Source organism: Phycodurus eques, chromosome 3 (genome assembly GCF_024500275.1).
Source record: "Phycodurus eques isolate BA_2022a chromosome 3, UOR_Pequ_1.1, whole genome shotgun sequence".
In the NCBI taxonomy this organism is placed as follows: Eukaryota; Metazoa; Chordata; class Actinopteri; order Syngnathiformes; family Syngnathidae; genus Phycodurus; species Phycodurus eques.
The window spans coordinates 14,615,897-14,628,688 of NC_084527.1; the positions used below are offsets into that span (position 1 = coordinate 14,615,897).

General features: G+C 38.6%; 1 protein-coding gene across 2 annotated transcripts in view; it reads left to right on the plus strand.

Moving 5' to 3' along the window:
- trpm3 (transient receptor potential cation channel, subfamily M, member 3) overlaps positions 1-12,792 on the plus strand; it is a 158,880-nt gene that overhangs the window by 65,003 nt on the left and 81,085 nt on the right. For both annotated transcript variants that reach the window (XM_061672208.1, XM_061672209.1), the window contains exons 4-6: positions 1,660-1,873; positions 2,044-2,168; positions 3,303-3,474. In XM_061672208.1, the coding sequence (XP_061528192.1) occupies positions 1,660-1,873; positions 2,044-2,168; positions 3,303-3,474 (511 nt within the window). The remainder of the gene's footprint in view (positions 1-1,659; positions 1,874-2,043; positions 2,169-3,302; positions 3,475-12,792) is intronic.

The window sequence follows — 12,792 nt, forward strand, 5'->3', positions numbered from 1 at the left end:
CGAGTTTATTTCATTAACCACGCTCGTAACTCAAAACACGGGTCTCTCAAATCATGTGTAGAAATTAATGCAAATGCCATTAATCCGCTCCAGCCCCCCCCCCCAAAAAAAAATGTTTGTAATGTGCTTTTAATAAGAACATTACTACTCAATAATATTGTACTTTATAAAAAACATACAGTAATTACATAAATAAATAGACCATAAATAAATGTAAAAAAATGTTTGCGTCAATTTATTGGACATTGAGCTGGTGTGCACGCCTTGGTCACCTGGTGGCAGTATAATACAGATTTACAAATATACTATACATTCAAGCTCCTCAATTTGACAGAAATATTTGTTTTCTTCGCAGACAATAAAGAATATATTCCTGTGACTATTGTTATATTACCCATCTTCATATGTTGCTCCACTATTTGTGTTCAAATAGTCATTGCTATTCGTTAGCCCATTTAAGGCGTTTCCCCATTATGTGTTAGCGTTCATCATGCAGATTTTAAGGCAAAGTTATGTGGTCGTTTTAAATGTAGAGCGTGTAATTGTCATTGTTGTTGTTTTTTTGCTTAGTTTGACAGTAACCTTCCACTGGGAGTGGTAATAAACAGCTTGAATTTTATTTTTTGAAGAATTTTTGACTTTCTGCAAAAATGCTGCTTGTTGTGCAGTGAGTTGAGTTGAGTTCACTGCCATCATACAGTGCTCATATTTCAAGTGTTTGCCCGCAAGTGAAAACATAAAATTGGCCAAATGGCGGCTTGTTACCTGGTGAAACTATTAAATTGGGTCACTCATACTGTATCTCAAGGCACCACTATATTTATAGAAGACATTTTGGAGGATTATTTCCTTGCAGTTTTGTTAGTTTTGTTAGAGTTTTCAAAGGTGCCTCAATACTCTTGTTGAATATAGTATAGGTACATGATTGTCCAAATAACACAAAGAATATACTGAAGAGTTTTAGCTGGGTGATCACGAGACACTTCATCAGGTACACCTAATGAGATTCAATACAAGAGTTGTATCAAAAATTCTGTTTTATCTTTTACAAAGATAATAATGCCTAATGATGTCGCTGGTAAGTATATATGTACCTTTTGACCTGGACTTTCCACTTTTGAGAAACGCTATTGATGTTCTTGTTTTGCTGATTTATGGATTACATTCATGCATACTTTAATAATAAACAGAAGTAGCATCTATCCAAATGAGACTGTAGGAGAGGAACTAGCTATAAAAAAACATTTCTTATATGTCGGATCACCATTCATCATCAAAATAACTCAAGACAGGATAATCAATTAAGTCTCTGTAATTGGAAGATAATTAAGTGCAATGACTTTGTTTCAAATGACTTTTGCATCTGATTCTTACAGTCACTGTCAGTGATAATTCTAGCATCCAGGCAGTTCACGTAGATGATTGCAGGTGAATTGTAGCTAATTTATTTAAAGGGTTGAATTATTCATGCCGTGCATATGTTAATTTGTGTGTCTGAGGATGAATTAGATAGATAAACAGATGTTTTTATAATGCATGTGGCCTCCAATTATAGAAAACATCTGTCTCATACGTTTGTAGCTTAAATAAACGAGCAACATTAACCCGGGCAGGTGGCCATATTGGCATGATCACTGACACATGTCCAACTGTCTCCAGTATGTGCGAGTGTCTTATGACACCAAGCCGGACCTGCTGCTGCATCTGATGACCAAAGAGTGGCAGCTGGAGCTACCCAAACTGCTCATCTCAGTCCACGGGGGGCTGCAGAACTTTGAATTGCAACCCAAACTCAAGCAGGTTTTCGGCAAAGGGCTCATCAAGGCTGCCATGACGACCGGAGCGTGGATCTTCACTGGAGGGGTCAATACAGGTGATATACAACACATGCTTTCTCGTCTAAAAGCCAGCGAGCCCAAATACAATAAATATTGAATGTGCACAGGGGAGATGTGAGTTGATTCTCAATATCATGACAATTTGTTGTTTTTTGTTTGTTTGTTTTTTTCCCCTGACTGGCCCTCACTCACACATAAACAATAGGGGTCATTCGCCATGTGGGTGATGCACTAAAAGACCACGCCTCCAAGTCCCGGGGAAAGATCTGCACCATTGGTATTGCTCCCTGGGGCATTGTGGAAAATCAGGAGGATCTCGTTGGTAAAGATGTAAGTGATACAGAGAGACGCAACACTACAGTTCAAGTTGTCATCGATTGCAGACCACTTTAAAGGCTTAAAAACCTGCAAAATCAATGTGAACACCAATTTATGCATTTTAATAGTTAAAAATTGAGGTAAAGATTATTTGAGACTAAAGGGAAAAATATGTGATCAAAGCCATCATGCACTACAATTTACACCTTGATATGATGTAAAATGTCAATTTATGTTTTTTTTTTAAAGGAGTAATAAAATGTGTTTTAAAGCAAGGTATTTCATAAAACACCACGAACGACTTTATTTACGTTATTAAACAGATTTAGCATCATCCTGTCAATCTGTTTCCCCCGCCATTACTGTTATATGGGTATTATTTGATTCAGTATTGTTCTATTCCATTTTTCTAAGCAGACAAAATTATAACTTTTGCGTCTGCGTAATAACTCTACCGATATTTTGAGTTGTTTACGTTTATGTTCCTCTCTCATCCTGTGACAATTTATATCAAGTTAAAAAAATGTCTACGAAACTTAAAAAATACTTTTGACAGTATATGCAGGAGAACACAGATTATCTCATTATGTTAAAAAGTCCCAATCATTATAAGGTGGAGATACAAGTTATCGTGGGACAGTGACAATATGTTAAAAGGGATTTTTGCATGTTGAATGTGTGCTTTTGTTGAATGCAAGTCTGATCAGATGCATTGCAACCGATGATGCTGCAGACACAGTCATATAATATTTACCATAAATACAGTATGAACGATATTAGGATACGATGTGGACCTAGTTTGCTTCACCTTGAGACAATAGAACCACATGTACTTTCTCACAGCCAGCGATCTCAAAAATAATAATCAGAATATTGAAAAAATAGAGATGGAATATACCCAAATTACAGTATATAATACAAATACAAAATTAAAAACATTTTACAAAATCATATGAATATTCATGGGTTCTATACTATTTTCTCCTTAATTTTGTAGAACATAGTTAAAAATTCTCCTCATGGCTTTTCTTCTTATAGAAAATCACTTTGATTTGTTTTTTATGCTTATGATGCTTAGAGACAAACATATTTGACATATCTGAACAGCATCCTCCCCATCTTTAGGTGCATGTTCTTTTTGTGCAGGTGGTGCGTCCATACCAGACCATGTCCAACCCGATGAGCAAGCTGACAGTTTTGAACAGTCTCCACTCACACTTCATTCTAGCCGACAATGGGACCACGGGGAAGTATGGCGCCGAGGTCAAACTGCGGCGACAGTTAGAGAAACACATCTCCTTACAGAAGATCAACACACGTGAGTAACATACATGCGAGTATGAAAAAAACCACTTAGCCCAGGTCATTGGCACAGGAAGTGATATAGCATGATGACTTCATTATCACTGTTATATTAACAACATGGGTTTGCGCTTTATTGTCTAGCTGCAGCCTGACGAATCAGTTACCTGCTTTACACTGCACATGCAATGTTTGGCAGGATATTTTTAGTAAACTCCACCAGCCTTTGAAATGGTGCCTTCCTTCAGGACATGTTTATTTTTTCTTCAAAGCATCCTGACAGCTTAGTTAACTCTATCCTTAAATGAACCCGCGTCATATTCTGCATTCTCTTTTTCTGTTATACCACAATATATACTGATATTATTGGAGACAACACATGGCATGATACATTTTCATTGAGTATGAAAGTGAGCAAAATGACCCTACATATTTTAAACGGCCTCAATAGAAACGCAATGGTTTCAGAATGTTTGTAAACAGTAGGCACCAGGGCAGAAAAGCAATCAGCTACCTTTGACTTGAACTGAAATAATGACACTTGTTTGGTGTTGCACTACTAGATACAGTACCCCCCCCCCCACCCCCCAAGTTTTTTTTTTGTTTTTTTTTAAATTTCCTTCAAAAAAATATAAATAAATCTAGCAGAACGTGGATGAGGAGGATAAATCAAATGGATGTCGTAAGTAGTTGTACAGAGAAGATCGCAAGACTTAGCCACTTCTAAAGGGAGAGACAGTGAACCACACCTCTATCATCGGATCTGTGGAAAACATTTTCTCCCAGGTATGTTTGGTTGGGCTGTCTTTGAGTAATTTTGCGAAACGTAATGGCTAGCCTGCTTGTAGACAACAGCGCGCTATCCATTTTAATATTAAAATAATAACATCTGTGCCATTAATACGAGCAACAGAAAAGAGTCAGTTAATTAGTCGGTCCCTCAATCATCATGTTAACGGTCTGAGTTCCCACCGTGTTTATTTTTGAATCAACTTACTTTGATAAAATGTGTCTCCTTCCCGCTGAGAAGTAAAAACAGGAGACACTCACATTCCTCCATTGTTGTTGTTTCTCGACGTCACAATTTGCTATAGATACTCTGCAGTAGAAATGTGGTTGTCTAAAAACAGCATATTTCAATGAATCTGATCTCATTCTTACTAGGATTAGAAAATAATTGGAGAATTGAACATGAAAACATAATTAGATTAGAATCTTGAGAGAAAATCTTACATTATAAATGGCTGTATATTACTGTGATGCAACTTTGCATATTTGTTGTCTTTGGTGTTCATTACTAAAAGCGCTACAAAAGAAAAACTGAGTAAAGATGTAGTCACAAAAAAACTACGATTTATTGCCTAGCTGAAATTAATTTAGGCATGCTAACGTGTCAGCATTGTTGATGTCACACTATATTTAAAGGTCGAAGGTTTTTCTTTTTTTCAGTATAAGGCAGCTGTCAGATATGTGATTACACTTTAAATTGGGGCACCTTAACAAGTGAGAAGACATTGATATTTAGCATAATTTTGTATTTTGACAGGCATAATTAATATGGAATTATCACACAGTATTTGCTATCCCTTTTGTATTTATCCTCATAGGCAGTTATAATGTTTGCATCCAACTTACATCATTCTCAGAAAAGGGCAGCAGTAGCCTATTTGTATTTTGTGCGTACACTCTGTGTATACGCTGTTTTAATGTGTATTGTGTGGATATGCGCACATATTTGCTTGTGTGGGCGGTCATCATTTGCTATTGAACCCCTGTCACATTACATTTACCAGTTTTCAAGGTCCATTTAATAGCTTAACTGGAACCAAAATGGATCTTCACAAATACAAAATGCATTCCTCTTGTTTTCCACTCATGTTCTCTCACACACAGACACAAAGCCAAGGCCACTCTCAACACCGACCCCCCCCATTCCCCCCTCTTTTAATACATTTCTCAACAGCTTCTCACCATATTGTTTAAAATGTGTCAGGGACATGGACCTGAATCAGGGGAAGCGGTGTGTGCAGGCATGATTTATTTGCTCCGCCATCTTTTTGTTGTCAACACACACACAAACACATTTTATAAATGTCTGAAGGGTTTTGTTGATATGAATCCATTCATTTTAAAGCCATATAGACCATTGTTAAAACAGTAACATTACCCTGACCTTACCTTTGATAGCACCATTTTTCGTTAGTGTCTGTCTCATCTTTAAAAGTATCTGTCCGTTTCAAGAATGTAAAACAATGCCCTTTGGGTTAAATGCACATAGGTACTTTCTCTCTGTTCACCCTACGGTCCTGTGACCTGTGGACTTCCCTTTGTCATCCTATGCCTGGAATCATACAAAAGGGGCTGGGAAGGCAAAGGTACGCCCAATCGTCACATAATCACTAATGGGATTCGGAATTTTACCTGCTCAAACCTAGTTTTTATCTGATCCAAGGAGAAGTCTGAGAAGTCTGATGGGATCTGCCAGCAAGAAAAGCCATACTGCTAGTCAGGAGAAATAAACCTTACAGTATCTGACGTCTTTATCTCGTGCGTATAGTAAAACCTTTTAAGGAGACATATGCATTTTATTCACAATTTAAATGACCCCTTTCTGAAATGATGCTGTTTTGAGGGTGTGGTCCAATCTCATGTAAATGCACCTCTGCTCTTGATATTATATGATATAATGTACAGCTTTAGAGGTACAGTGTTGCCTTGAAATACAAGTGACCCAACTCGAGTTGTTTTGACACACGAGCCATCCATCCATTTTCTACACAGTTCATCCTCACTGGGGTTGCGGGTATGCTGGAGCCTATCCCAGCTAACTGCGGGCAGGAGGCGGGGTACACCCTGAACTGGTCGGCAGCCTATTGCAGGGCACATATAAACAAACAACCATTCGCACTCACGTTCACACCTACGGGCAATTTAGAGTTTTCAGTTAACCTATTGTGCATATTTTTGGGATGTGGGAGGAAACCGGAGTACCCGGAGAAAACTCACGCAGACACGGGTAGAACATGCAAAGTCCACAATAGGCGAGGCCGGATTTGAACCCGGATCCTCAGAACTGTGAGGTGGATGTGCTATCCAGTTGTTCACCGTGCCGGCTACGAGCTATCATTCAGACGATTTTCTGCTTTTACTTGCGAGCTAAAATTCTAGATAAGAGCGCTGTATGGGTATCTCCACAAGCAGCACTTTTGCAGATAGTGAACAATTCTTCAAAAGAAGGCTTCAGCTCAACTCAACTTTACCTGTATTTATAGAGCACTAAAACAACCACAGCTACACACAAAATGCATTAAATTTTATAAAAATAAAACATGTAAAAACAATTAAACATTGAGCATATTAAAACAGATTAATAGCGACGTTAAAAAACAGAAAAACAATAAAACGGAGAAGAAAAGAAAAAAGAGAAGAAACAGAGTGTAGATGCTGAGTTGAAAGCAAAAGGATAAACATGCTTCAGCTTAAAGCTGTTTAATGCCACTACCAGTTGAAGTATTTAAAACAACCACGCAGCTTTGTCTTCCTCTAGCTAACACAAAATGCAAAACACCATAGAAGGGTTAACGAATAGCATCGATAGTCACGATCTTATAACCCTTTCAACAACTGATATTTGAACACTAACAGAGCGGACAATATAACAATACTCACAGGCATATTTTATTAGCCATCTGCGAAAAATCATCATCACTGCAGTTTACTGAGTCATTTATAGTAGTTGTGAAAGTCTTCTTCGTTTGTGTCTTTGTGACTGTATTATGCTGCCCGCAGTCAAGCACACCAGAAGGAGTTGCATTAAATTAATCAGGATGAACAAACTGTTTATTTTGTTTAGATTCTATTGAACTATGTTATTACTTTAGGATTTATAAAGTAAACATCATAAAATGCCATTTTCCTTTTTAAAAAGATGATAAAAATGTTGTTGTTTTTTTTTTTTTGGAGGCTTGAACAGATTAACGACATGCCCATTCATTTCAGTGGTGAAAGAGGATTTGCGCTAAGAGTGTCTGCAGTTACGATCGTTGTCATGGAGCGAATTAAACTCATATCTCAAGGCACCACTGTATATTATCCCCCAAATTGTTGTTGTTCAAATTGTATAAGAGATACTACTGTATTTATGTTTTGCTTCCTCCACCATCACTGGCGGGTTAATAGACCTAGTCAGGTGTGTGTGTGTGTGTGTGTGTGTGTGTGTGTGTTTGATTACCTGCCCACAAAATCAAGTATTAGAGGTATCAATTTTCTTCACAGCACGCCTCCTGCAGCATCCCGCTGTTGCCTGCAGTCCTATTAACGAAATGAAGAAATTTTAGATAGGAAGGTATAGCTGCATTATACTCGATCACGCTGTTTTTGGGGATCAAATATAATCACACGTTGTGAAAGTGAGGTTGATAGGTACGAGTTATCCTGCCCCAAGCTTTCTAATCCTGCCAGATCTTAGTTTGATACACCATTCCAAATGACTGCTATTGTCCAAGCAATTGACATACACACTGTTGAAATGACATCATAAGCACAAATCAATGATTTTAAATCAATTCCTTTTGCCATGTAATATATGGCAAATTAGTAATTTATGTCATAGCTTCGGTGTGTTTATATTAACTGTGATTAAAAAAAATAACCAGTCACAGTTTAATCTGCAAAAAAAATGTTTTCAACAAATATCCATCAGAATTTTCAATAAATATCCATGAGAATACAAAGAACAGTAAAACTGTTCTATATAAAAGGGATACAGATCCTCCTTTCTACTTGATCTTACAGCAGAACAAGCCAAGCATACGATGGTGTACTTGGAGAGGAAGATTATTACCAACCGGTGGACTACACTGCATCTGGTCAACCAATATTACATTAATCATCCTGGAGCTGCAATGATAAAACATGCTTATGAATGAAATTTTGAAAATAAATACAAAATAAAATACAATTATGTAAAATCGTATACAACTTTGTGGTTCATGACACAGCTCTCTAACAAGTTTCATGAACTCTTCGAACGAACAATATTGTATAACATAGGTGGAAAGAGAAATTCAGTCAATGGAATTCATTCTGGTTGGCATCCAATTCGTTCATATTTCAAAACAATTGTCCCTACAGGAATAAAATTGAAATAAGCGATTTCAGAGTCAAACTGATATGGAACCATTCATTCTACAGACTCTTTTGTTTTTTTAAGCTAACCACAGTTTATGATAATAAGTAAGGAGATGGAGATAGGTTTCAAGTCACCCAATAACGACTTCATGTACTGTTGTATTTTTCTTATTTTGTTTTGTTTTTTTGTGAAATTAAATACATGTTTTTCGATTTCGGGGTCACAAAAGTTCTCCAAAAGATGGCCAGCAACATAATGTGAGAAATGTTAGGGACCCCTTCACAAAGTGACTGGCCCGCCAGGAGGGAATGTCCTGGCATCAGTGATAAACTGCGGGCCAAACCACAGTGTGCCTAGGAGCCTCCAGGACTCAGCAGCCCCTTCCCCCCCATGGTCAGTCACGGCTACAACATGATAGACCATGAGAGAAGACTTGAATACGGAGAAAAAAAAGGCCCTACGTTTTGGGCAACCGGTGCTGCCTTGGCCGCTAGGAACATAGTATAGACGTAGCCTAAAGAGGACAAGCAGTATCAAAAATTGATGGATCAAAGATAACTATAGTATCTAAATACCATATTTATGACACCATCCAGCGCAGCTTAGTGGGCACTAGCACAACTGTTGGTACGCGTCAGTCCAGAGTGACTTGCGTTTTAGTCCTGTAAGTAAGTCAGAGAGAAGTTGAAGGGAGAAAGGAAAGTGAGGAGAAGAGAAGGGTCTTGACAGGATGAGCTGTAAGGAGAAAACATGAATGGCGAGTGAAAAGGAAGCATGGAGCTGATCAGAAAGCATTCACTGAGATGACACAATACCTTGAGGAGTCATCAGTAAAAAATAAAAATGCGTCTGCTGAAAGGTCAGCCTAATTCGTAAATGTTTATTTTTTTTCCTATTTTCTCTCTTGAACATAAAAAAACAGCATATGATTCACAGCGACATTCACTCTTAGCCAGTCTTGTTGCTGGATTCAATAGAAGAACATTTCACCAAGTTCAAGTCTACCAGAATGATGGAGACATCTTGAGTGCTCGTGCTTCCAATTTCACTTCAATTACCAGGAATATCAGAGTGACACAAGTGCTTTATATATATGGGTATACCTGTGTGTTTTAACTCTGGGCAACCTTCACTGACCCTCCTTCACAGGCAGTTTCATTAATCACATCGTACGTTAAAAAAAAAAAAAAAAAAAAAGTAGGCGAGGTAATTTAATCTCGGAAGGCATCAGACCTTGTGGCGCAGATTAGCTGTGACATCATAACCTCCTCCGTGGACCAGCCCATAGACAGAAGATTAAAGCTAAGATTTGGTACAGGGAAAGTCAAGAGCTTTGTATTTTTTGGAGCGGGTTAAGCTCTGTAAATGCTGAGACAAATTCCCTGTGAAGTGAAAATAAATGTCTTCTAAATTTGACCACAGAGAAAAGTGTTGTTAACAACACTGCCAGATTTGCAGGATTAAAGATGTTTTCAAGTATATAAAACGATGCTTCAAAATCATGAAAACCAATCCGTCCTCTCCACTTTCAAATGATAATAATAATAATAATAATTACAGTATAAAGCGCTTTTCTAAGGACTCAAAGACGCTTTACAATTTCACGAAGCATTCATCAACTCCAGTCACACCTGGTGGTGGTATACTACTTGTGTAGCCACAGTCTGGGGCAGTCTGACGAAAGCATGGGTGCCATTCTGCGCCTACGGCCCCTTAGGCCATCACCACCGCCAAACATCCAGCCACATTCATTCGTAGGCAATGTGTCTTACCCAGGGACACAACGACGCCATTGGTCAACAACAGATATGCAAATAGTGCAGCGTGGCGAGACTACTACAGTGAGTGCACGAGTAATATTTAATTGGCCTGACAGAAATGTGACAACAAACAAAGACAAAAGAAATAATAATTTAAAAATGCTTTTACCCTCTGTGCCACGCCACCCACAATATACCCCACCAGGTCGTTGTGGGGCTTTTCCATGCCATGACAACGAGGTGCTTTACAGCGGCCTTGCCACCAGGAAATCCCAGTCCCATGCCAGTTGTCATGACGAACTTCATTTTTTTCCCCATTTGCTTTTTTTCGTCTCCTCCACGTGACGTGCGCACACTCACGGCTGACAATGAGGCGCTTAAAAGAAGCCATGCTAGCCCGAAGAGCCAGTCCACACACTGGCTGTCAAGTTGTTTTTTGTTTGGATATTTTGTCCACAAGCAAACCTTAATTTAGGTCACTGAAAACCAGCATGTATTGTCTCTATCCAAATGTCTGAACACTTTTTGTTTTACTTTGTTATAACATATTGATTAAGTTCATACAGCTGGCGTGGAATCAATTCCTATGCCTCACAATTACCTGTTGGTTGCCTGGTGACCAGTCCAGGATGTCTCACAAAGAGGGAAATAACTATCCATCCATCCATTTTCTATTGTGCTTGTCCTTATAAGGGTCATAGGTGAGATGGAATTGACTTTAGGTGAAGGGCACGGGGTACATACAGCATAGACAAACAACCATTCACACTCACATTCACACCTAAGAGCAATTTACGATCTTCCATTAACCTAAGATTTTTTGGGGCGAAATCTGGAATGTCAGAACTGTGGGGCATATGTGCAAACCACTCGTCAGTCAAGCTGTCTTTGCTGTTTTGCCACACACCCAAATACTTTTGTCTATATAGTGTATCTCAGATTAAAGGGTAAAAGGGTTTAAATGAACCAACAGCAGCTTTGGCATGCACTTGAAACATTCCAAATGTGAGCAACATTATTCCAAGATGAAGAGTTTATTCTTTGCTTTTTTTTTTTTTTTTTTAAACCCAGGAGTGGAGTTAAGCAGTATATAAAACTGCCCTTGTTTGTGTGGCCTCAGGTGACCTCAAGCACATGTGATAAATGTAAGGTGGCAGGGTGTTCTGCCTTGTGGCGCAGGGATAACAGTCTGAAGTGCGTATGATGGCATCCGAGCCTCGCTTTAGGTACATGTGCAGTTGGACGACATGCATGGATGGTGAAATGCAACATGGTGTGGAAAGAATGTAAGTGCATGGTTAACAGTGTGGACTGTGGAATTCTAGACATTTTCCAAGACAAGTGAAAAGGTCAGAATACTCCAGTCACCAGATGCCACGGTAATTAAAGGTGAGGACTAACATTATATATTTTTTTGATAACACATTTCACTTTGTGAAAGTTAATTATTATCCTTTTTTTAATAGAAAGATAATACTACCTTTTATCTCAACACACCTCAAGTGTTACAAACCCTTCAGGAGCTTACTTTGTAATACTACAGTAGATGTCTGGGGTGAGTTAAAGCAATATGATATTCATAACTTGCTCGACTCGGGCTTGCTCACCTAGGTTTTCGGTCATATACTTTTACAGTTGCCGTTGTTGATCTTTTAGATGAAAATAGTAAGAGCTAATCAATCAAAGCAACAGTGGAGACTAATGGAAAAAAGTTATCTTTATTTGAAACATTAACAACTTAATCTGTTAATTTTTTTAATTTTAAAATAACACCAAAATCAATGTCTTTACTGGGATTTGTAAAGACAATTTCCAGAGAGGGAATGTTTATGTTTGTGTTATCATTAATAATTCACTAAGCTCATTTCGTTCCAGAGACATCCATCCATCCATCCATCCATTTTCTGAGCCGCTTCTCCTCACTAGGGTCCCGGGCGTGCTGGAGCCTATCCCAGCTGTCATCGGGCAGGAGGCGGGTTACACCCTGAACTGGTTGCCAGCCAATCGCAGGGCACAAAGAAACAAACAACCATTCGCACTCACAGTCATGCCTACGGGCAATTTAGAGTCTCCAATTAATGCATGTTTTTGGGATGTGGGAGGAAACCGGAGTGCCCGGAGAAAACCCACGCAGGCATGAGGAGAACATGCAAACTCCACACAGGCGGGGCCGGGGATTGAACCCCGGTCCACAGAACTGTGAGACAGACGCTCTAACCAGTCCTCCACCGTGCCGCCTGCCAGAGACATATTACTGATCGTACGTTTTGACAAATCCAACTATTTAGTGTCAAAGATGTATAAAGAAGTTGTCCGTCTTTTTAAATTATTTTTTATTTTTTTTATTTTTTAATTGCAATAGAGGGTTTAGCGCAGCTCCACCATATGGATCAAAGGGTTGGGAATAATTTTAGTATGATAAATTGACACTACAAGGCAGCAG